General features: G+C 38.0%; 1 protein-coding gene across 2 annotated transcripts in view; it reads right to left on the reverse strand.

Annotated features, from left to right (window-relative positions):
- mybpc2a (myosin binding protein Ca) overlaps positions 1 to 27,364 on the reverse strand; it is a 122,350-nt gene that overhangs the window by 85,124 nt on the left and 9,862 nt on the right. For both annotated transcript variants that reach the window (XM_061905607.1, XM_061905606.1), the window contains exons 2-3: positions 3,902 to 3,919; positions 3,801 to 3,821 (exon numbers count right to left, since the gene is read on the reverse strand). In XM_061905607.1, the coding sequence (XP_061761591.1) occupies positions 3,801 to 3,821; positions 3,902 to 3,919 (39 nt within the window). The remainder of the gene's footprint in view (positions 1 to 3,800; positions 3,822 to 3,901; positions 3,920 to 27,364) is intronic.

Below are 27,364 nucleotides of genomic sequence, written 5' to 3' on the forward strand. Positions count from 1 at the left end.
CGATAAAAAAGTAAAACAAATATGTATTTTAATTGGCTTAATTTAGAAAAAAATGCTTTGGGTTTTTTGTTGTTGGACCATTTGGAACAGATTACTAACAAAAACCTGATGTATCCTACACAGAATTGAGTAGAAATCACAGTTTAAAAAAAAATTGCGATTTTACTTTTTTTTCTTTTTTAAAAGAATTCGCTGCTCAGTCACCAGAATTTTACCACAACAGTTACAGTAAAAAAATTTACGCAGAATTACTGTTCATTTAAAAATAGTACCACTGTTATTTTCACTGTAAAATTGAGCTGCCAGTTTTTTACTATAAAATCTATCATTCTGGCAAAATTCTCGCATTTGGGCTGACAGATTGTTTTTCTGTAACATCGACGGTTACTGTTTTAAAAGTGCATTACTGTAAAGGGAGAAACTTTAATACTGGTATTTTTACTGCAGAGTTGATTTAAAGGTTGAACTTAGGTGCCAGTTTGTACTGAAAAATCTACTGCCGTTGTTTCAACAGTGACATACTGTAAATGGGAAAGCAGTACCACTGTTATTATTCTGGTGACCCAGCTGCCAGTTTTTTTTACTGTTGAATATACAATTGTTGTTTTTAGAATGCATTACTGTAAACTGAAAAAACAGTACCATTGTTATTTTCTCTGTAAAATTCTGGCGGATGTTTTTTTTAATGCAAATTTAAGGGTTGTTGTTTTTACAATACATTACTGTAAGTGGAAAAACTGTAATACTGTTAGTTTTACGGTAAAATTATTGCATTTGGGCTGACAGCTTTTTCTTCTGTAATATCGACGGTTACTGTTTTAAAAGTGTGTTACTGTAAAGGGAGAAACTGTACTATTGGTATTTTTACTGTAAATTGACTTAAAATTCGAAATTAACCTGATGTGCCACTTTTTTACTGTGAAAGCTACTGCCGTTGTTTTTACAGTAAATACGGTAAATGGGAAAACGGTACTAATGTTACTTTTACTGCAAAAATCTGAGGACTGAGCTGACAGTTTTTTTTCCCCGTAAAATCTACGATCATTGTTTTTACAGTGTAACACTGTGAAGGGAAAAACTGTACTACTGTTAGTTTTACGATACAATTCTGGCATTTGGGCTGACACATTGTTTTGCTGTAATATCGACGATTACCTTATTAAAAGTGCATTACTGTAAAGAGAGAAACTGCACTACTGGTATTTTTACTGTAAAATTGATTTAAAGGTTGAAATTGGGTGACAGTTTTTTACTGTAAAATCTACTGCAGTTGTTTTCACAGTGAAATACTGTAAATGGAAAACGGTAGCACTTTTATTTTTAATGGTAAAATCTGACGACTGAGCTGCCAGTTTTTTTTTCCCCGTAAAATCTACGATCATTGTTTTTACAGTGTAACACTGTAAAAGAAAACATTATACTACTGTTAGTTTTACGATACAATTCTGGCATTTGGGCTGACAGATTTTTTTGCTGTAATATCGACGGTTACTGTTTTAAAAGTTCATTACTGTAAAGGAAGAAACTGCGCTACTGGTATTTTTACTATAAAATTGATTTGAAGGTTGAAATTGGGTGACGGTTTTTTACTGTAAAATCTACTGCTGTTGTTTTCACAGTAAAATACTGTAAATGGAAAACGGTAGCACTTTTATTTTTACGGTGAAAATCTGCCGACTGAGCTGACTGTTTTTTCCCTGTAAAATCTACGATCATTGTTTTTACAGTGTAACACTGTAAAGGGAAAAATTATACTACTGTTAATTTTAGGGTAAAGTTCTGGCATTTGAGCTGACAGATTTTTTTGCTGTAATATCGAAGGTTTCTGTTTTAAAAGTGCATTACTGTAAAGGGAGAAACTGTACTACTGGCATTTTTACTGTAAAATGATTTAAAATTCAAAATTAACCTGATGTGCCAGTTTTTTACTGTGAAATCTACTGCCGTTGTTTTTACAGTAAATACTGTAAATGGGAAAACGGTACCAATGTTACTTTTACGGCAAAAATCTGAGGACTGAGCTGACAGTTTTTTTCCCCGTAAAATCTACAATCATTGTTTTTACAGTGTAACACTGTAAAGGGAAAAACTATACTACTGTTAATTTTAGGGTAAAATTCTGGCATTTGGGCTGACAGATTTTTTTGCTGTAATATCGAAGGTTACTGTTTTAAAAGTGCTTTACTGTAAAGGGAGAAACTGTACTATTGGTATTTTTATTGTAAATTGATTTAAAAATCGAAATTAACCTGATGTGCCAGTTTTTTACTGTAAAATCAACGGCAGTAGATTTTACAGTAAGTACCGTAAATTTGGAAAACGCTACTATGTTTACTTTTACGATAAATATCTGACAACTGAGCAGCCACATTTTTACCCTGTCAAAATCTACGATAATTTTTTTACAGTGTAACACTGTAAAGGGAAAAACTATACTACTGTTATTTTTATGGTACAATACTGGCATTTGGGCTGACAGATTTTTTTGCTGTAATATCGACGGTTACTGTTTTAAAAGTTCATCACTATAAAGGAAGAAACTGTACTACTGGTATTTCTACTGTATAATTGATTTAAAAGTTCAAATTTACCTGATGTGCCAGTTTTTTACTGTAAAATCTACTGCCGTTGTTAATACAGTGAAATATTGTAAATGGGAAAACGGTACCACTTTTATTTTTACGGTTACATACTGTAACAAGTTTTCTATCGTAAAATCTTCGGTAAAAATCTGACGATTGAGCTGCCTGGTTTTTCCCCCGTAAAATATACGGTAATTGTTTTTCCAGTGGAACACTGTGAAGGGAAAAACTGTAATTTGTTATTTTTATGGTTACATAACTGTTATTTTTATAGTTACATACTGTTACGAGTTCGGTGGCGACTTGTCCAGGGTGTACCCCGCCTGCCGCCCGATTGTAGCTGATATAGGCGCCAGCGCCCTCCGCAACCCCAAAAAGGGAATAAGCGGTAGAAAATAGATGGATGGGCATACTGTTACGAGTTTTCTATCTTAAAATCTACAATTGTTTTTACAGCACATTAAAATACCATATTTCCTTGAATTGCCGCAGGGCATATAGTATGCGCCTGCCTTCAATTACTTTGCAAAATAACTAGCGCGTGCTTCGTATTACCGCCTGGTCAAACTCGTGACGTCACGAGTGACACTTCCCCTGTCATCAGTTTCAAAATGGAGGAGGCTGATTTCAATACCGGTAATTTGAAATCGCATAAAGGGAAGAAGATTAAGAGCTATTCAGTAGGATTTAAGGTCCAAGCTTACATCACACTCAAATTTTTACTGCATGCCTTTGGTAAGTGCTGGAGTGAGAAGAGGTTTTAAAATAATTAGCGCATTCTTACTTTTACCGCATGCCTTTGGTAAGCGCAGGAGTGAGAAGAGGTTTTAAATCAATTAGGAAGGAAATACGGTAAGTTGAAAAACAGTATTTTTACAGTAAAATAATTGTTTTCAGTTAAATCTATTGACATGTAGCTGATACAATTACTGCGTGTGTCACTTGAGTTTGGCCACGCCCACATCAGAGACAGGAAGTGTTTAATGGCGATGACACTCGAAGTTCTTAGATTTAAATTCGCCGCAGATCGGAGTGGAGGTGAGCGGACGACAAAAAGAAGAAGTTCCCCTGAGATTCGCTGGGTTTCCCAGAGAAAATGTCAGCGCAGCATCCAGGAGAAGGCAAACATATCCGGACGACAGACGCTCATGTTTGCTGACACGCGAGGCGCTCGACACGACAAACACAGCAAGCCAGCAAACAACGGCTGCAGCTTACCGTCCCCGGGCTCCGTGTTTGCTGGGGGGAAACGTGGCCGCCAGTCAGATACATTTTGCCACAGACACACAACGAGGACGCTAATGAACGATTTAGCTTACCGGCGGCCGCCTGGGCATCTGTTAATGGAGAGGGAGCACAGGTCAGGCATTCAAATGTTGCCGGCTTTTGGCTCAGCATGTAGCACAACACACAAACACACAGGGGTCTGTTTTTGCCTCAGCCCTCACTTCCAGCGTGACTAAAGACGACCAGTGTCATAAATCCGAAAGAGATTATACAGTATTATCTGCTCACAGATGCCACCTGGTGGTTGTTTGAGCGCACTGCAGCTAGTCCCACTCCTAAATGTTTCAGTCACATGCAGGATTCTCACAAGAATGAGGCAAAAATAAAACCTTACCTACTGTACTCATGCAGCTGTCTTTTTACAATGTTTATATTTGTATTTATTCTTTATTAGTGAAAAAGCTATTTGCTTCTTTATTACTGTATCGCCGTTATCGCTGTTAATTGGTTCCAGGGCCTGACCATGATAAATGAATTTTCGCACAGTAAAAATTAATGATAATAAAACAAATATGGTCATAGCCAAAGGTGCACAGTGTTAGTGCTGGTCTTGTAAACACTCATAGTGGGTTCAAATCCCAGTCCTAGATTTGTCAGGAGGGTCTGAATATATTCATGGTTTTTAATGCTGTTATTTTTGTTTAAAAAATAAATTATACTGGACCATGTGTTTTCTATCATTTTTTATTTTTTAATATAAAAAATGCATCCAATTAAGTTAAAAAAGTATGAAATAATTTGACAAAAATAAAAGCAAGAACATTTTATAATCAGGAAGGCGGGACACCTACACTAGAGGCCACAATAATTGTGCTCTCTACTGTGAATGATATATATACATACATCCATACATACATACATACATACATACATACATACATACATACATACATACATACATACATACATACATACATACATACATACATATATATAATATATATATATATATATATATATATATATATATATATATATATATATATATATATATATATATATATATATATATATGGGACTCTCGCTGCTGTGTTGGATCCGCTTTGGACTGGACTCTCGCGACTGTGTTGGATCCATTGTGGATTGAACTTTCACAGTATCATGTTAGACCCGCTCAACATCCATTGCTTTCCTCCTCTCTAAGGTTCTCATAGTCATCATTGTCACTGACGTCCCACTGGGTCATTATTGTCACCGATGTCCCACTGGGTGTGAGTTTTCCTTGCCCTTATGTGGGCCTACCGAGGATGTCGTGGTGGTTTGTGCAGCCCTTTGAGACACTAGTGATTTAGGGCTATATAAGTAAACATTGATTGATTGATTGATTGATTGATATATATATATATATATATATATATATATATATATATATATATATATATATATATATATATATATATATATATATATATATATATATATATATATAGATGCATATGTACACACATATATATATGTGTGTGTGTGTATGACGCAGTGGTAGAGTGGCTGTGCGCAACCCGAGGGTCCCTGGTTCAATCCCCACCTAGTACCAACCTTGTCACGTCCATTGTGTCCTGAGCAAGACACTTCATCCTTGCTCCTGATGGGTGCTGGTTAGCGCCTTGCATGGCAGCTCCCTCCACCAGTGTGTGAATGTGTGTGTGAATGGGTAAATGTGGAAGTAGTGTCAAAGCGCTTCGAGTACCTTGAAGGTAGAAAAGCGTTTTACAAGTACAACTATTTATATATGCATATGTGTGTGTGTAAATATATATATATATATATATATATATATATATATATATATTAGATGTTATGTTATGTTATGTTATGTTATGTTATGTTATGTTATGTTATGTTAAGTTAAACTTTTTTTAAAAAAATTTATGTCATGTCTTGTTGATCATGTCTTGTTTGGCTATGTTCTGTTGACCTTTGGACTCTTTAAGTTCCCGTTTTTTCACTCCCTGTTTTGTCCCGATGACGACTAATCAGTTCACCTGTCCTCACGACTCACTTACCTGATTCATTTGAACTCACACACCTGTTTTCAATCACCACATCCCTATTTAAGCCTCTCATTTTCTGTTGGTCGTCCTGGCGTCATTGTGTTCGTTCCATGCTCTGTTCTTGCCACAGTAAGTCATACTCGTTTTTCATGGCAAAGTTCATGCTGTTCTTTTCTAATCACACTAAGTGTTGTTTGTGTTATGTTCATAGTTTATGTTAAAGTGTTAGTTTTGTTTTCTTTAGCCAAGTTGTTCCCCCGCAGTGAGCTCTCTTTGTTTGTACCTTTTTTAGTCTCAATTAAATCATATTTTTACTTGAACGCCATGTCCCGAGTAGTCCGTCTGCCATCCTGGGACAACGACCCCGCAGCATGCTGTGACCCCCCTCCTGTCGTGACAGAAGGACGCCAGCATTCAGTTCCCCCGCGATGGACATTGAGGTAATGGACCAGGATTTTTTTTTTCTGAATTATTTTTCTTTTGATCACCCACCCTCAACCAAAGACCCCATGTCTATGATAAGACATTATCAAGACATGTTTTTAAAAATCAGATCTTGTCAGTCCAAGCCACGTCCCCAATTCCATGCCCCGCCCCCCAAGACACAAGCCACGCCCACATCACAGGACTCTCCCTTTTTTTCGCCCACACAAATTCAGGTGGGGAAAAATCTAAAACCTTTTGAACAATATAAAGGGAAGGATTCTGCCCCCCATCCTGACCTTCCTCCACCCACCCCAAAAGACGATTCCAGACCGCAGGGAGCGCGTCTTGTATCCACTCCTTGAGGGGGGGCTAGGGCAAGGAACTGTACGGGTGGGGTGGCACAGCTGCGCCCAGCCAGGCAGCAACCTCCGGCCCGGCCACCACCACCAGTCTTTCGGCCTGCTAAGCCGCAACCCCCTGCTAGGCCACCATCACCAAGTCTAAGTCCACGGGTAGCACTAAGTCTAAGTCCACGGCTAGCACCAAGTCTAACTCCACTGCTAACACCAAGTCTAAGTCCACGGCTAGCACCAAGTCCACGGCTAGCACCAAGTACAAGGCTAGCACCAAGTCCAACTCCACGGCTAGCTCCGAGTCCACGGCTAGCACCAAATCCACGTCCATGTCCACCACCAAGTCCACGGCTAGCACCAAGTCCAAGGCTAGCACCAACTCCAAGTCCGCTGCCACCTGACTATGCCTCCTTGGATTCGGGGGCACCTGGTCTGGCGACCCACCACCAAGACCCCCTCCCGCCATCCCATGACTCTTGATGCTTCATATTATTTAGTTTTTTTGGACATCTGGGATCTGTCCTTAAAGGGGGGGCTCTGTCATGTCTCGTTGATCATGTCTTGTTTGGCTATGTTGACCTTTGGACTCTTTAAGTTCCTGTTTTTTCACTCCCTGTTTTGTCCAGATGACGACTAATCAGTTCACCTTGCATCACGACTCACTTACGTGATTCATTTGAACTCACGCACCTGTTTTCAATCACCACATCATTATTTAAGCCTCTCATTTTCTGTTGGTCGTCCTGCCGTCATTGTGTTTGTTCCATGCTTTGTTCTTGCCACAGTAAGTCATACTCGTTTTTCATGCCAAAGTTCATGCTGTTCTTTTCTAATCACAGTAAGTGTTGTTTGCGTTATGTTCATAGTTTATGTTAAAGTGTTAGTTTTGTTTCTTTAGCCAAGTTGTGCCCGGCAGTGAGCGCCCTTTGTTTGTACCTTTTTTAGTCTCAATTAAATCATGTTTTTACTTGAACGCCATGTCCCGAGTTGTCCGTCTGTCTTCCTGGGAGAACGACCCCGCAGGAAGCTGTGACCCCCCTCCCGTCGTGACAGAAGGACGCCAGCATTCAGTTCCCCCGCGACGGACATTAAGGTAATGGACGAGGATTTTTTTTTTCTGAATTATTTTATTTTATTTTTGATAAGACATTATCAAGACATGTTTCTAAAAATAAGATCTTGTTAGTCCAAGCCGAGTCCCCAATTCCATGCCCGGCCCCCCAAGACACAATCCACGCCCACATCACAGGACTCTCCCTTTTTTTAGCCCACACAAATTCAGGTGGGGAAAAATGTAAAACCTTTTGAACAATATAAAGGGAAGGATTCTGCCCCCCTCCTGACCTTCCTCCACCCACCCCAAAAGACGATTCTAGACCGCAGGGAGCGTGTCTTGTATCCACTCCTTGAGGGGGGGCTAGGGCAGGGAACTGTACGGTTGGGGTGGCACAGCTGCGCCCAGCCAGGCAGCAACCTCCGGCCTAGCCACCACCACCAGTCTTTTGGCCTGCTAAGCCGCAACCCCCTGCTAGGCCACCATCACCAAGTCTAAGTCCACGGCTAGCACCAAGTCTAACTCCACGGCTAGCACCAAGTCCACGGCTAGCACCAAGTCCAAGGCTAGCAACAAGTCCATGGCTAGCACTTAAGTCTAAGTCCACGGCTAGCTCCGAGTCCACGGCTAGCACCAAGTCCACGTCCATGTCCACCACCAAGTCTACGGCTAGCACCAAGTCCACGGCTAGCACTAAGTCCAAGATAGCACCAAGTCCAAGTCCACGGCTAGCTCCGAGTCCACGGCTAGCACCAAGTCCACGTCCATGTCCACCACCAAGTCTACGGCTAGCACCAAGTCCACGGCTAGCACCAAGTCCAAGGCTAGCACCAAGTCTAAGTCCGCCGCCACCTGGCTATGCCTCGGTGGATTCGGGGGCACCTGGTCTGGCGACCCACCGCCAAGACCCCCTCCTGCCCTCCCATGTCTCTTGATCCTGCTTTATTTTATTCTGTTTTTTTGGACATCTAAAATCTGTCCTTAATCTGTCATGTCTTGTTGATCATGTCTTGTTTGGCTATGTTGACCTTTGGACTCTTTAAGCTCCTGTTTTTTCACTCCCTATTTTGTCACGATGACGACCAATCAGTTCACCTGTCCTCACGACTCACGCACCTGATTCATTTGAACTCACGCACCTGTTTTCAATCACCACATCACTATTTAAGCCTGTCATTTTCTGTTGGTCGTCCTGGCGTCATCGTGTTCGTTCCATGTTCTGTTCTTGCCACAGTAAGTCGTACTCGTTTTTCATGCCGAAGTTCATGCTGTTCTTTCCTAATCACAGTAAGTGTTGTTGGCGTTATGTTCATAGTTTATGTTAAAGTGTAAGTTTTGTTTCTTTAGCCAAGTTGTGCCCCCGCAGTGAGCGCGCTTTGTTTGTACCTTTTTTAGTCTCAATTAAATCATGACTTTACCTGAACGCCATGTCCCGAGTAGTCCGTCTGCCTTCCTGGATGAACGACCCCGCAGCATGCTGTGACCCCCCCCGTCGTGACAATGTAACTTTAAGCAAGTTGCAAGACGCCCCTTTAAATCCGAAATGAACTTAACCATATTCAAAAGTGTCAAAATGTGACATTAAAAAAACATTGCCTGCACAAAAAGAATGGCCACAGATTGACCCTGGAACCGATCATTTCTATCTCCATGGTTTCCTATGAGGCTGACAAGCATCCGACTAATGTTTGACTTTAGAGACGCTACTGTAGTGGAAATGCAAGTTAAGGTGTTACAATTGTGCATGGGTGTGTGTGTGCGTGCGTGTGTGTGTGTGTGTGTGTGTGTGTGTGGGTGTGTGTGTGTGTGTGAGTGTGTGTGTGCAGCTAATGGAGCGCTTCAAGCAGATGAATGTTTCATGTGTCCTTCAGCTACCTTTGTGCAAGCTACCAGTCAAAGCCTTTGATCAGTACACTTTTTTTTTTTTTTTTTTTTAAAGAAAAGTTGTTCTTCGCATTAAAATGCACTTGAGGAGAATAAAAACCGATTTATTTATTTATTTTATTTTTTTAACTTGCCTCCTCACCTTTTCACCAGCAAAAATAGACGTGTGCTCCTAAATCTACGGCCTCGTTGGCGTCGTCAGCTACAGCCCGGCGACACACGCCAGAGGAAGTTACTTATGAAAGAACACAAAATGGGATTTTTCGGGGGGGGTTGGGGTGTGGGGGGTTTATGAAGTCATCCCGCGGCAGGAAGCAGCTAATCACTAACGAGCCCCCTGAGAATCAAAATCACCTTTTGTGTGCTCACCTTGTCGGATTAAGGCTCACTTGTGCGAGGGAGCAAAGTCTAATGGAGGATGAGCGCCGGAGATGAGAATGTGTGTGCGTGTGTGTGTGTGTGTGTTTGCGTGTGTGTATGTGTTTGCGTGTGTGTATGTGTGTGTGTGTGTGTGTGTGTGTGTGTGTGTGTGTGTGTGTGTGTGTGTGTGTGTGTGTGTGTGTGTGTGTTATTGTATTTAAACCCTTCTTGAGACATCAACAGGGAAAAGTGCCTTCCATATGAGGAGGTGTGAACAAGTTAAGACATAAATCATGGTCCCAATACGGAAAACGATTGCATTTAATAGAGAATGTGTCATTTGCACCCCTGGTGGTGAAATCTATCAAAATTAGAGTGGCCCCAAAAAAAGAGGGATTTTTCAAATTGACTGTATGTCGGTTTTAGAAGTGCTCCCCCTCTGGTCAATATATGAAATAACAAGTGTGTGTAAAAAATTGAAGTGCTCCCCTTCTGGCCAACATATGAAATAAAAAGTGTGTGTAAGAAATTAAAATGCACCTCTTTTGACCCCAAAAAAAAATGTATATAGCGACATACTGTAAAAACTTGAAGTATATAATGAAGATTAAAAACCAATTACAAAAAATAAAAAACTAAAAGGAGTCTTTTTCTCACAATGTGTCAATTTTTTTCTTATAAAATTGGGAACAACTTCTCATTCTTTCTGTTTCTGTAATATTGCAATATTTTCTCATAAAATCATTACTAATTAATGCAAAATGGTGACATTTGTCGTATAAAAACCTGACTTTTTTCACAATATTGCCAATTTTTTTGGTTGTTTTTGTAAAATAGTGACATTTTTTGAATAAAATAAGGACTTTTGTCATAATTTTGCCAAGTAAATTTCTGATTATCATAATATTGCCAAAATTTTTAAGTTTTCTTATAAAATTGTGTCGAGTAAAATCACAACTCTTTTCATAGAATTGCCTAAATTATAAGTTTTCTTGTAAAATTGCGACTGTTATTTAGTAAAATTCCAACTTTTATCATAATATTGCACAACTGTTCGGTCAATCTAGTAAAATTTGGACTTGCATTGAGCAAAAGTACAACTTTTATTATAACACCGGCAAAATTCTAAGCTTTCCTTGTGAAATTGTGACCTTTTTTTTTGTGAAATTCCAACTAATTTTTCACAACAAGCTTTTTTATATTTGCATAGTATGTATATATTATTAATGTTGTAAATACAAATCTTTATATATCAAGAAAGGGTAGTGCTAAAGAGGTAGGCATTTTTCGGAGGTCTCAAGAAGGTAACAAATACAAGTGTGTGTGTGTGTGTGTGTGTGTGTGTGTGTGTGTGTGTGCGTGTGTGTGTGTGTGTGTGTGTGTGTGTGTGCTGTCAACCCAGATGAATTATTGCATAAGCAGGTGCAATGATGAGGAAGAATAGTGAGTAAGATAAACGCTGCAAACCATCTTTGCTCCGTCACGTCTTCAAAGGGCGTTTGTGTGTGTGTGTGTGTGTGTGTGTGTGTGTGTGTGTGTGTGTGTGTGTGTGTGTGTGTGTGTGTGTGTGTGTGTGTGTGTGTGTGTGTGTGTGTGCGTGTGTGTGTCTGTTTGTTGAAATATAACCCTCCTCAAACTTCAGTGATGATGGCGATGTTGTCACACACACACACACAAACAAGGCAGCTCCTATGTTTTCCTCACCTTTTGCGTCTGAAAACAACAACAAACATGTCATTAATAATTTTGATCAAATCCCATCCATTTATTTACAACAAGTATTGTTATTCCTAAGAACTAGGCTTGGGGTTCCTAAACTTTTGTCACCAATAACCACCTCATGTACTGCTATAAAGAGCAACAATAGAATACTCTAGCGAGATTCACATCTCTACTTTTGAGTGTGTTCGAATAGTAAAAAAAAGTTCATCTGTTTGATAATATAATATCTTATTGTAACATGATAATAAATGTGCTGTTCACTTATTGTATTTTACTTTCTTACACTTCTGAATATCATTTAAAAGTAAACTTTTTTTTTCCAGTTTATCTTAAGGGTGTTGCTGTGGTCAGGAAATAGTCTTTGCCATTAAGTAGAAAGTGCCAATCTTATATTTAGATGAGTCCTACAAAGTGTTAATACTGTAGGGCAGGGGTCCCCAAACTACAGCCTGCGGGAAGTCCCAAGTTGTATATATACAGTTGTGATCAAAATTATTCAACCCCCAGACAATTTTGGTGTTTTAGCAAGTTGGACATTTATTCCGTATTTTGTTTATAGTAATATCAAATAAAGATGTGTCAAATAGACAAATGCAACTTAAATTGTAACACTGTATGTTACAAAATACCAAAAAAGGACATTTTTCTTAATATCTCATTGACAAAATGATTCAACCCCCTAGTTACATGCATCTTTAGTACTTAGTAGAACACCCTTTGGCAGTAATTGCATCCTTCAAATGTGATACATAACCGGACACAAGCTTCTTGCAACCATCTACAGGTATTTTAGCCCATTCCTTTGGGGCAAAGGCCTCCAGTTCATTCATATTCTTGGGCTTGCGTGCTGCAGCTGCCTTCTTCAAGTCCCACCACATGTTTTCTATAGGATTTAGGTCTGGCGACTGTGAAGGCCCCTCCAGAGTCTTCCAGCCCTTCTTCTGCAACCACTCTGATGTTGATTTGGAGGTATGCTTGGGATCGTTGTCCTGTTGGAAGGTCCAACGTCTACCAAGCCTCAGCTTCGTCACTGACTTCATGACATTTGCAGCTAATATATCCTGGTAGGAAATAGAATTCATAATGCCTTGAACGCGCTGGAAATTCCCGGTAACTGAGGCAGAGAAACAGCCCCAGAGCATGATTGACCCCCCACCATGCTTAACAGTAGGCAAGGTGTTCTTCTCTTTGTAAGCTTTATTTTTTCTCCTCCAGACATAACGTTGATTCATAGGCCCAACGAGTTCCACTTTTGTCTCATCACTCCATAGAACAGTTTCCCAAAACCTTTGGGGTTTGTCCAGATGATTTTTGGCATACTGGAGTCTATTTGTCTTGTGCCTGGTAGTCAGAAGTGGGGTGCGCCTGGGAGTTCTGGCATGGAGGCCTTCATCTCGTAGTGCGTGCCTTATTGTCTTGGACGAAACCTGCGTTCCCCCCTCTGCAATGTCCTGTTGTAGTTCTTCAGCTGTTACCCGGGGGTTTTTCACCACTGTACGCTTCAAATACCGGACAGCAGTTGCACACAGCATCCTCTTTCTACCACACCCAGGTAGTGTTTCCACTGTGCCTTTAGCTTTAAACTGGCAAATTATGATCCCAACTGTGTCTCTTGGAATGTGTTATGTATTTGTTAATTTCTTATATCCATATCCTTTCTTATAAAGAGAAATTACCTCCTCTCTTGATTTCTTTGACCACTCCCTGGACTTCACCATGTTGCAAATACACCATTGACCATCTACAAGAAGCTGAGCGTCACAGTCTTTTTTAATCAGTTTAATTGTTGCTCGTTATGGTTCTAATCAAATCTACAGGTGTTTTGAACACCTGATTTAAAAGACCTTATTCAAATTCTGTTCTTAAGAGTTATGATCTTCAAGGGGTTGAATAATTTTGTCAATGAGATATTAAGAGAAATGACACTGTTTGGTATGTTACAAAATATAATGTTGTAATTCAAGTTGCATTTGTCTATTTAATGCATCTTTATTTGATATGACTATAAACAAAATACGGAATAAATGTCCCACTTGCTAATACACCAAAAGTGTGTGGGGGTTGAATAATTTTGATCACAACTGTATATATATATATATATATATATATATATATATATATATATATATATATATATATATATATATATATATATATATATAATAATTTTGATCACAACTGTATATATATATATATATATATATATATATATATATATATATAAAATTTGCCTTAATTTTAGTTGTAATTTTTGTTTAGGGTTGCTGAAATTGCCATGTAAAATCGCTAATGCTAATCAGTAGCAAGTGTATGATGTATCCAATATCCAATATCCAATTACCATTGAGGTAACGCATTTTGAAAAGTGCCGCTTTACTTTTGAGTGATTTCTATTAGGTGTGTTTGCTATGTTGGCATGGAAAAGTACAACATTATTTATAGCCAGTCCGCTATAAATATGCTTGTTTACTTGCCAATAGTTAGGTATCGAAATATGGTACAGTTTTATTTTACGTCAATCCCCGTAGAATTCGGTTGATAACTATAAAAACACTGAATCTGGTGTCCATCTCTACTAAAGGTTGTGTACAAGAGGGGTGGCCAAAATTTATCCACTGAGGACCATACAGAAAAATTGAAGGATGCATGAGGAGGGCTTTACATTTTGCACATTAAAGATGCTAAAAGCAAACTCAAGTGAGTCAATATATGCTAAACCATCTAAATCAGTGATTCTCACACTGTGGCACCCTCTAGTGGAACGCCAAAAAAAATCAGTATTTTATTTTCCTACATTCAAACACAGTATTACTGTTCAAACTGTGTGTAATGTTACACTGGCCAAAAATATTAAATATACCAACAATAGAGCGCACCGGTATATAAGCCGCACCTACTAAATTTTAGGAAAACTAAAGATTTTCCATATATTAGCTGCGCCAGACAATAAGCCGTAAATTAGGTATTTATGCAGAAAGATTATGCAAATGTTTATTTACATATTTTAATTTTTTCCAATCGATGTCTGTAACATGGCAGTAAAACGGCTGATCAAACAAAACAGAATTCATCGTCATGGACCCACTAGCTCCAAATAGCTAAACACACTCAATAACCAACTCCACGGTGATGTTATGGTGAATCTACTATGGGATTTGTATAATTTAAACAAAACAAAAATAATGTCATTGTAATTTAATAATACTAACACATAGGACTGTAAACGTGTTAGCATACTAGCTAATGATAATGACGCTACCATCATTACATGATGATAGCATGTACAAATAAGCATGACAACAGTCCTACAGACGTCACACATGGGGCGGGTTAGTAAGAATAAACAGTTTTAGTTATACTGTAAAACCTACGAGCAATGCTTGGAGTTAAGAATGAATGATGGATGACAGGGGATGCAAAACAATAACAGTGCAATACGTTTTCTTAACATTGTCACTACTGCCTAGTTTCTCTTGTTATATTCTTATTTTACTGTTATATTTTATTCCCATTGTTGCTTTTTATTTTTATTCTTATTGTAATTTTTCTCTATTTTGTTTCCATTTAAACCCCCATTATTTACTTTTTACGTTTTTAAATTGATCTCAACTCTGTACACTGCTGCTGGAATTTTAATTTTCCTGAAGGAACTCTCCTGAAGGAATCAATGAAATACTATCTATCTATCTATCTATCTATCTATCTATCTATCTATCTATCTATCTGAAGATTCCATAAGAGTAGTAAAGCTATGAAAAGTTAGAAAACTGAACGATTGAAAGCAGTAAATTGAAGTACATTTCAGCACCTACAGTGAGCGAATTTGTCCAACAAATGGCACCAAAGCACAATCAAAACACCCTCTAAGTGTATTGGCTTGAGTTTTTGTTTTTTTTAACTTTTTGTATTATGGCCGTCAGCAAAGAAAAATCCATAAATTAGCCGCACCATTATATAAGCCGCAGGCTGCAAAGTGTTGGCAAAAATTAAACAGCTTGGGACGGCGTGGCGCAGTGGGGAGAGTGGCCGTGCGCAACCCGAGCGTTTCTGGTTCAATTCCCACCTAGTACCAACCTTGTCAGTGTCCTGAGCAAGACACTTCACCCTTGCTCCTGATGGGTGCAGGTTGGCGCCTTGCATGGCAGCTCCCTCCATCAGTGTGTGAATGTGTGTGTGAATGGGTAAATGTGGAAGTAGTGTCAAAGCGCTTTGAGTACCTTGAAGGTAGAAAAGCGCTATACAAGTACAACCCATTTATTTATTTATTTATCATTTATAGTCTGGAATTTACAGTATTTGTTAAATAAAACCTCCGTCTTGTTTTAATTAACACTTAGGCCTACTATGCTACCGTATTTAAATGTTGGACATTAAAGTGGTCCTTGGTGAGCCAAGTTTTTTCCGAGGTGGTACTTGGTGACAAAGGTTCGAGAACCACTGATCTAAACAAAAAATGTTGTTGATAATGACTAAAAATGGCCCCCTAAGTAATATTTTTGGACAACAAGTAGGACTTGTGAACTGACACTAAGGACACTCACCGGCGTTGGTTGTTGCATCTGAATCATCCTGGGCAGCTGCAATGACACAACAAGTGAAGTTGTAAGAACCAACATTCTTTATCGTCATCACCTCAGGAGATGTTAGTTTCTCAAGTGTGCGTGCATGATGACCTCATCGTAACATAAACATATATATATATATATATATATATATATATATATACATATATAAACATATATATATATATATATATATATATATATATATACATATATATATATACATATATCTACATATATATATACATATAGATATAGATATAGATATATATATGTATAGATATATATACAGTATATGTATATATATATCCATATATATATATATATATATATATATATATACACATATATATATATATATATATATATATATATATATATATATATATATATATACACATATATATATATATATATATATATATATATATATATATATATATATATATATATATATATATATATATATATATATATATGTACATATGTAAGTATGTTTAAAAATGTTTTAAGAATAATTATAAAATACAAAGACTGGAAATAAACCTAAGGTAAAAACAGCAAGCCGGTTTAAATGGCCACTTCCAAATTGTTGTTTGTTTACATGCAATGATGTCACATATGACGTACGGAACCAGGATTCACCTTTCAAACCCGGACTAGCGTGCCGAACATGACCCTCAGAGCCAGATCCCCAAAGGAGGACTTCATGGTGTCGGTGTTTCCAAAAAAGCAACAAGGCGAGCATAGAGGCTTCTTAGCAGCTCTGAGGTGTCAGTGATATCAAAGCTGGTAGATGTATCAACAACAACACCTCTATTTTAGATCAGCTTTGTTTTGAGGCTGCAATCTGCTGAAGCTTCTCTCAGCACTTTCACTTTGCATCTCACATTTCCACGTTCTCCGCACTCGCTACTTGGCCGCATCAGCCTTTCCCTTATCAACACGCAAACGAGGTGAAGACGGAGGACAAGAAGCGAAGATGAAGAAAACAGCAAAGATGAAAGAGAAAAAATGCAGGATGAAGGTAGAAAGAAGAGGCAAATAAGAAGAAGCAAGGGGCAAGAAAAAGTGAAGAAAAAGCAAAGAAGGAGGAGAAGAAGAAGAGGAAAAAGAAGAGCAAGCAGGAGGTGGTGAAACAAGAAGAGAAGTTAAAGAAAAAAAGAAAAGAAGGAGAAACAAAAGAGGTGGAGGAGAAGAAGGTGAAGAAGGAGACGAAGGGGAAGCAAAGATTTAAGGGGAGGAATAGAAGAAGGGGTGAAAGAATGAGAAGAAGCAGGGGAAGGAGAAGGAAGAAGCAGAGGAGAAGTTGCAACAAAGAAACGAGGGCAGGATGGATAAGAAGAAGGGGAGGAGGAATGAGTGGCATACATGGGTAAGGTAAGAGAAGGAGAATGAGAAAAACAAGAAATGAGGAAAAGTAGCAGGAGGACAAGAAGAAAAAAGTAGCAGAAAAAGAAAAAGATAAGGATGGACGAAAAGAAGGAGGACAATGAGAAAGACAAGAACAAGAAAAGGAAGGAGGAGGAAGAGTAGGAGAAAGAGAAAGCGACGATGAGTGCTATTGTGTGCTTAGCTGTTGTGTAGCTGCTAGCTCCCAGTAGCCTACAGCCTCGCATGTTTACCTGTCCCGCTTTGCACAAGTAAACAGGTTGCAGGACTCCTTGTATCGTACATTGTATCACACACTTTACAGGTCAGCCGATATCATCCGACAATACTTGTTTTTGGCTGATTTTACACCGACATGCGATATAACTGTTGGCTCAGAACCATTCGTATTATTTGTATGAGCTGGTGAAGTGAAGTGGATTTTATTTATATAGCGCTTTTCTCAAGTGACTCAAAGCGCTTTACATAGAGACACCCAATATCTAAGTTCCATTTAAACCAGTGTGGGTGGCACTGGGAGCAGGTGGGTGAGGTGTCTTGCCCAAGGACACAACGGCAGTAACTAGGATGGCACAAGCGGGAATCGAACCTGCAACCCTCAAGTTGCTGACACGGCCACTCTACCAACCGAGCTGATATCACATATCGCTTAACTTCCATTACACGCTCACCAGACAATTCATGACATCATCCAGGTATCAACAGTATCAAGATCACAGGTAATATAGGTAATATAGATATCAACACGTGCAATATTAACCAAATTTACTAATGACATGCAAAATAATAATACAGTCTTTTACAAAGATATATAGCTTATGTATGAATAAAAAAATGGTTATTATTGAAAAGAAGGGCTAATTATTTTGCTGACACCTAGTGGGCACGACAATTGACGCAGTAAGTTGAATGATGCGGACACATTTGTTACTGGGTACTTTCTAACACGTGTCAGTAATATGCAACTATAGTTATTCGATACTTGTTTATATTGACAAATGCAATATTGTTCGGTGATTATTACGTATGCTATTGTGTGCTTAGGTGTTGTGTAGCTGCTAGCTCTTAGTGGGCTATAGCTTATAACCCGTGCAGCTTTGCACAAGTACAGACGCTGCAGGACTGCTTCTATCAGAGGTGATATCACACATATTCATCCCATTCAGTTGTTTGGGGGGGCTGATATCAACATTGGATTGGGACACCTTTAGTATTGACAATACATTATTAGAAAAAAACATTTAATTTAAACAAAAGCTGGTCTTGAATTAATTTGGTATCAGCTCGATACGAAAATATGCAGTATCGCCCACCCCAAAGCTCGTTAGCTTCCTTCTGTCGGTTGAAAAGGCATCTCTCGCCTCAAAGTATATTTCTATTTTTAGGCGCGTCTAGCGAGACACTTTAAGAGCAGCTCTGCTTTAGCTGGACACAATTCCAAGACGATGCCAAGCTTTTAAAAGAAAGACACTTTGGAAGCATCTCTCGCCGTTATTGGTCCCCCCCACGAGGCTGAGCAGATGCCACACGATGGCGTGATAGAGACTCCGCATCATCCTCAGAGGTGTCCAAACATTTCCCACTGAGGGCCGGACACTGAAAAATTAAAGCATGCAGGGGCCACTTTGGTATTTTTCCTTTGTGGAAACCATTACAATATATTGTTTGTTTTTTTCACCTTTAGGACTCCCCTCTAGTACGGTCCCGGGAATTTAGAAGGGTCTCAATCATAAAAATGTTACAAAAAAATCATATACCGTATTTCCTTGTATTGCCGCAGGGCATATAGTATGCGCCTGCCTTGAATTACTGCCAGGTCAAACTCGCTTCCCAGAATAATTTGCGCATGCTTAGTATTACCGCCTGGTCAAACTCGTGACGTCACGAGTGACACTTCCCCTGTCACCATTTTCCAAATGGAGGAGGCTGATTTCTATACCGGTAATTTGAAAACGCATGAAGGGAAGAAGATTAAGAGCTATTCAGTAGGATTTAAAGTCCAAGCTTACATCACACACAAATTTTTACTGCATACCTTTGGTAAGTGCCGGAGTGAGAAGAGCTTTTAAAATAATTAGCGCATGCTTACTTTTACCGCATGCCTTTGGTAAGCGCAGGAGTGAGAAGAGGTTTTAAATTAATTAGCGCCCCGGCGGCAATTCAAGGAAATACGGTATTTCATTTTTTAAATCATCATTCAACGCTTAAATCGCCACATCAACTTCAGGCCTGTCTGTTTATATGGATTTCCATCCATCCATTTTCTACTGCTCCTTTCTTTTATGGCAAAAACACAAAATATGCAATATTTCCCCTCCCCCCACTCAAAAATGTAAATTGGAATATTTGATGTGAAATAGTCAGTAAAACAGCAATTATGTTTTTTTAATCCCCACATAAATTCTCAGGGATCCAATAGTACGAGAGTCATAAAAAAAATTAGAATACATTTTTTCAAGATTAAAAGTTTTTATGTTCAGTTTGTTCAATACCGGGGTAGAGCGAAATATACGTTAGGTCAGGAAAAAACACAGAGGCTATATCATCCCTACAAGCCTGTTTCGCAGGTTTCCCTGCTCTTCAGGTGATTTTATGTGTATAAATGTGTGTGTATATACGCTGATATTTTTTGTGTAGAAATGTGTGTGTGGCTGTGTATATATATATATATATATATATATATATATATATATATATATATATATATATATATATATATATATATATATATATATATATATATATATATATATATATATATATATATATATATGTTTGTATGTATGGAAAAATATATACATATATATATGTATATCCATATCCATATATATATATATATATATATATATACATATATATATATATATATATATATATATATATATATATATATGTCTTAATTACATCATCCAGACCCCAAATTCGACTCTTTAAAATTCAAAATTCAACCGAAAAGAAGAGAAAAACTAGCTAATTGGAAACTTTTTGAAAAAATTAAAAAAAATATTTATGGAACATCATTTGAAATTGTTCCTTATTAAGGTTAATTTTAGAATTTTGATGACATGTTTTAAATAGGTTAAATCCAATCTGTATTTTGTTAGAATATATAACATATTGGACCAAGGTGTATTTCTAACAAACACAAATCATTATTTCTTCTAGATTTTCCAGAACAAATATTTTTAAAAGAAATTCAAAAGACTTTGAAATAAGATTTAAATTCGATAAAAAGCGGTAGAAAATGGATGGATGGATGGATAGATCATCCAGACAAGGGGTTCCCTCAATCATCATGTTTGTAGAGTTCTGTAGAGATGAAGTAGTCTTGTGATTTTTTTCCCCACATACATTTATATATATATATATATATATATATATATATATATATATATATATATATATGTATATGGCAAATTTTCCCAAAAAATATTTCTAAGTGAAGTTATTTGACCCTTGAATAGGTCAATAATTCCTAACATTATTGATTGTAATCCAATATTATTTTGGAGCAATGACAGTTTTAAACAAAAAAACAGAAAGCATATTTTGTGTTATTAGAGTCAGCATTGCAATTATTTCTCATTACTTTTCACCTGTTTGCGATTTCATTCCATGTTTTAATTTTTTTTTAAATACAGTTTTTGGACTGTGGTAAAAAAAAATGAAATGTGTGCCATGGTTCGCACTTTATACACCACTGGGATGTAATAAATGAAAATGTAATTCTGGATCTATTTTTACCGCGCATGAGTATCAGTGACATTATTGGCACTTGGACGGCGGCGGAGCATTATTACCAGGACACTTGACACACTCCGCCGTGCCGACGTCAGGTGCAGACCTAGCTTGACATTCTCTATCAGCAGGAATGCTGGCTGCATCATCAATGAAGAGATCATCACCTTCTATAAGAGGAGCACACTGACTCGGCACGCATGCGGCAACAACATGGACACCTGTCGCGTCTGCACTTGGACATCACTAAAAAACTTTATAGGGTGACAAGTCTTTCGTCATGTCCCTAGGAATACCGGGCCAGACATGATGGGAACGTCCAGTCGGGATGGAACTGCTTTGGATTTCAAGAATGTTTAGCAGAACTAGAAGATCTCAGGACTTCAAAGCAGAGCAGGAGACATTTTAGGATGTTTGGACGACCTACTTTAAGGTTTTTGACTGCCGAGCCTCAGTTAGAGGCCAGAAGAGTGAATTGCTTTTAATAATAAATATTATCTCATGAATACATGACAACTTCACAAACATGAAGTCATCAAGAAATCAGTTCAGACAAGTTTGTGTGAACTGTCTGGTGAAAGAGAATATGAAAGTCAGCAAGTTTTTTTTTTGTTGTTATTTCGCACTCAGGGTCTGGAAATTGAATTTGAGGACACTGAACCTCCTTCAAGGCAAGTTTATCCGTAGAGCACCACTCATATGCAAAGCAGATACAATTACAAGATGGTGATCCGCATCAGCCCCGAAATGTAATGACATGGGGCGTCATGTATTAGTAGACTGAAAAAACAAGTTGACTTTATTTGCTTAATTGTGTTTCATTGTATCCATTAAACCAGACTTGGAGAAATTAGAGCCCGGGGGCCGCATGCAGCCCGTAAAACTTTTTTAATCTGGCCCGCCAGACATTCCCAAATATTTTTTTTAGATCTTTAAGATCGAAATTGTAGCTACCATTATGATGTGCAGTGATGTTTTCAAATGACTGTAAGTCTTGAACTATACAAAGTATTTTAATGGTTGGAATCTGCGCTTTTGCATGATATACAAGTTACTATGGTAATCTAATTAGTTACTATGGTAACCTAAATCACAGCAGCTCAGAAGAGGCACTAATCAGTGTGGGTGGGGAGCTTTTCCACAGAGTGTTTCCAGAGCGGCCAGCCTTAATTGTGGGTGTCAGGAACAGAACCGGAAGAAGATTTTTACAACTTAGTTTTTTAAAGCTTGTAGGTGGGTTTATTTTGTACCCTTCGTGTTCATATTTCGCTGCTTGATTGTAAAGATGTCGATTGAGAGGGTGAGTGACGTTCACATGTTGTCAATATTCAGTGTTTTATCGTTCATAGTTAATATTGTACACACACACATATATATATATATATATATAGAGAGAGAGAGAGAGAGAGAGAGAGAGAGAGAGATATTTGTAGATTGATATACCGGCCACAAGACACAATTTTTTCTCAAAATTTGGCTCCCTGAATCAAAATAATTGCCCAAGCTTGCATTAAACCATATCCAATTGTTTGAACATCACAAAATGCCACAAATTCAGTCGGCCATTTTGAATATTCCGCCCCAAGTGTCTGTGGAAATTTCCATAGATTCTATGACACTGGCTTCTGCACACTGACCATATTATTAGGTCAGTCATACTGGAAATACACAACAGTTGTAAAGAGATGTTCTGTTTTTTGTTCACAATCCTTATAGAAGACAAGAACACCTATGCTTGGCTCTTTTAATGCAATCCAAATTGTAAATAAATAGCTAACAATTAAGTCATCAGAGGGAAAATCCTCTGTTTTTCCCATAAAACCCTCTAAAAGCATCCAGAAACCGCCAACAATACTCCATTTACATCTCGTGACCGGAAAATTACCCGAATATGAGTGATATTGTTATTATAAGCGCTAACGCAAACGGCCTATCTTAGCAGCACATTGAGCTAATGCTAGCTTAGGCTGCTATTGTTGACACAATGCTTCTGCTTTGTCTCAAACTTGCTAAAAGTAAATTATACATTATAGTTGATGCATCTCTCACCTGGTTGTAGACAAATGTGGCCATGGATCAACAAGCTGGTCCACATTGACAATCCCTAGGATGGTGAAAATAATGCTAGTTGCTGCAATTTTTTTCAACCCTTCGTGATAATTGTGATTGACTCTTCATCTAAACGGTATTATGTGAGCCTCTTGTCGGTCGGCATTCCAGTGAGAGTGGAGATTGTACTGTATGTGTTTGTTTTATTACGGCTATTTTAGCACCTAGCATTGATGCTAATGCTGTCGTGTTTCAATAAAGCTGCATTCGTTCACCACTAGGCTTCTAAACTGTATTGCTAATTTTTTGCAGGAAGGGTAAAACCTCTTTTGTACTCAGATAGTTTGTGCATTGCTTGCTGTACAACAGGCATCTAGGCTTTGTTGACCACCACTGGTTTTCACTTTCACGAAGAAGTAACGTGTCGGAATACAATCTATACAAGCAGAGGTGGGTAGAGTAGCCAGAAATTGTACTCAAGTAGGAGTACTGTTACTTTAGAGATGTATTACTCAAGTAAAAGTAAGGAGTAGTCACCCAAATATTTACTTGAGTGTAAGTAAAAAGTATGTTGAGAAAAAACTACTCAAGTACTGAGTAACTGATGAGTAACCTGTTCGTTTAATGATGACGGTAACAAGTAATGCACAAAAACATAAAAATATCAATGAACAAATTCAGAGCCAGGAATATCTCTTAAGCAACTAAAACAATAATATATATTAAATAATATATATTTGGTTTTACACTGTATTGAAAAAAAATTTGAAAATACATTTTACCTTTGCAACTTCATTATACTATTGGCTAAGTTTTATATTCATAAATGTAAGTTTCTCAATACCCGACCTGTTTTTTGTGCCTTTAAAAAAGATTTAGAACTCTGCATTAAATAACTTTAGCTCTAACAACCAAAAAGCTGTGAAAACGGTGATGCTGTGTTCCAAATTTAAGTTATTTACTGAGATTGAGTGAGCCTACGGCTTTGCACTTTGTTTATTTTTCATATATATATATATATTGCATTCTATTTTAGTTACTTTGAATTTACAACCCCATGGCGCTGTTTTGTACGGTTTTTATACTGTTTTGTACTGTTTTTGTACTTACTTTGATTATTATTTTCAACTGTTTGTAAATGTTGACATTTATAAATAAAGGTTTATAAAAAATAAAAAAAATGAAATTGTGCAGTTAATCATGTGACCGCTTGGCTCTGTTTGACTGGTGAAACGTCACCAGTGACTGCATTTGATTGGTGAAACGGAGTCGAACGTCAGCAGTGACTGGATTTGATTGGTGAAACGCAGCCATGTGATAGATCCTACTTTGAAGGTCTGTCTGACAAACCAAAACAAACAAAGCGAGCATTAACAGATCGATAAAAATCAGTATAAGTAGAGTAAAAGTAGCGTTTCTTCTCTATAAATATACTCAAGTAAAAGTAAAAGTATGTTGCATTAAAACTACTCTTAGAAGTACAATTTATCCCAAAAGTTACTCAAGTAGATGTAACAAAGTAAATGTAGCGCGTTACTACCCACCTCTGTATACAAGGGACCCCTGTTTCTTATTCCATTTCTGTCATTTCCTGAAAGATTATTCAAATTTTTTCCAAAAATGTGTTCCAAAAATATTCTTATTTAGTTTTTGTTAATGTTTGCCAATTCCGGACTTTGAGGGCAAAAACCAAAGGATTTAAATGAGTAACAGGTGGTTGTTTTTCTTTAAGTTATTGTCTACGATTGACTTTGTTTTTCTCAAACAACTGTATTTCATAAAAGAGAAAAACGAACTAGTCTTAATGTTGTGCTGATAATTTAAAAACTTTAAATAGTACTCACCATGTATAAAAGGAAAAATTCACTGTTGTGATCAGTATCGGCATTGGTATTATCCAATGATCGGTACCGGAATCGGCATCATAAATCCCTGATCGGAACATCGCTAGTGACAATTTATCAATATATTGAAATATCGCGATACTATATTCAAACTGCAGTAACATAATCGATCCATTAATGATGATAATGGTTGTTTTTTCATTGTATTTGCCCCATAAATTGTTTCACCCTTTTGTATATTGTATATTTTTATACAACTAACTCGAAAATCATGTGGACATTTCCTGAAAAGTTCATTCAAAATGTGCCCATAACTAATTAATGGAGTGAATCCTCTTGTCAGTCATCCACTGTCTTTGTCCCTGTGGGTGTAGGCGGGAGCACTAAAGTAGCGCATAATGTTAAACGTAAGGTAACTCCGTTGAAATGATCCGGGCTACAATCTAAACATTTGCTCCTCTTCCCATTTCTAACATTACCTGAAAGTTTGATCTTGTTTAATATTTTGTAAGCTATGGTGCTAACTAACAGTCAAATAATATCGATCATATAACCTCCTGGCAGAGGCAATAAAAAGCCATCTTGGATCACAGAACAGCAAGTCTCGAACAACAACACTAGATTTTCCTGGCAGGTACTTTCAAGTAAAAGAGCTAAAATACGCAAAGTGAGTAAATATGCTAAATACCGTATTTTCTTGAATTGCCGCAGGGTATATAGTATGCGCCTGCCTTGAAATACTGCCGGGTCAAACTCCCTTCCTAAAATAATTAGCGCATGCTTAGTATGACCGCCTGCTCAAATTCGTGACGTCACGAGTGACACTTCCCCTGTCATCATTTTCAAACTGTAGGAGGCTGATTTCAATACCGGTAATTTGAAATCGCATAAAGCGAAGAAGATTAAGAGCTATTCAGTAGGATTTAAGGTCCAAGCTTACATCACATTCAAATTTTTACTGCATACCTTTGGTAAGTGCCGGAGTGAGATGAGGTTTTAAAATAATTAGCGCATGCTTACTTTTACCGCGTGCCTTTGGTAAGCGCAGGAGTGAGAAGAGGTTTTAAATCAATTAGCGCCCCGGCGGCAATTCAAAGAAATACGGTATTAGCAATAAAAAAAAATGTTTAATTGTTTTTGTTTTAAGTCAATTGCAGCATCGACCTATCATGATATCATCGTCCTCGAGAACCAAAAATCGCACTGAGACTGCCAGCCCCATTTAGAATAACCACAGAACCCAAAACTCACCTGCGACTACATGATGTGTCATTACCTCCGCCAGGAGGTTATGTAATCCTTGTCCGTTGCTTAGCAACTTTTTACTATTGGGAGGTCGGGCCTGGCGGAGGTCTGCGCTCTCCGAGAGCTTTTTCTACTTTAATTTATGCCAGCGCTCGCCTGGCAAGTTAACGGCAGCAGAAATAAGGCACAAAGTCAAAAGAATCAGCGGTCGCAGGGGAATCAGGGAGATGGAGTCATAATGTTCTGGTGGAAAAATGTCCAATATGAGAGAATATCTTGATGTTTCTTTGTCCATGGTAGACATTCCGTGTGGGTCGGCAGTGACAGGAAGCATGCGGCGACAGGGAGCAGAGCGGCGGCTTGTTTGGATTCCACTTGAGACGTCTTCCCTCAAACACGAGGACGAAGATTTACCGGCAAGGACGAGTGAGTGGGGATGGGGAAGGGGGGTCTGGTGAGGGCCATACACTGAATTATTATTTGTAAACTAATACTATGTATAGATTTTTTTTTGGTTCACTCAAGTTTGGTCCCGGAATGGTCTCGGTCATAAAAATTTAAAAAATAAGTAATATATTTTTCATTTCTCTTTATTATTAAATGTTAAAGGGGAACATTATCACCAGACCTATGTAAGCGTCAATACATACCTTGATGGTGCAGAAAAAAGACCATATATTTTTTTAACCAATTTCCGAACTCTAAATGGGTGAATTTTGGCGAATTAAACGCCTTTCTGTTTATCGCTCTTTTTGCGATGACGTCAGAATGTGACATCTCCGAGGTAATACATTTTCAACACATTGCAAACACCGGGTCTCAGCTCTGTTATTTTCTGTTTTTTCGACTATTTTTTGGAACTTTGGAGACATCAT

This window comes from Nerophis ophidion, linkage group LG07, assembly GCF_033978795.1.
Source record: "Nerophis ophidion isolate RoL-2023_Sa linkage group LG07, RoL_Noph_v1.0, whole genome shotgun sequence".
Lineage (NCBI taxonomy): Eukaryota > Metazoa > Chordata > Actinopteri > Syngnathiformes > Syngnathidae > Nerophis > Nerophis ophidion.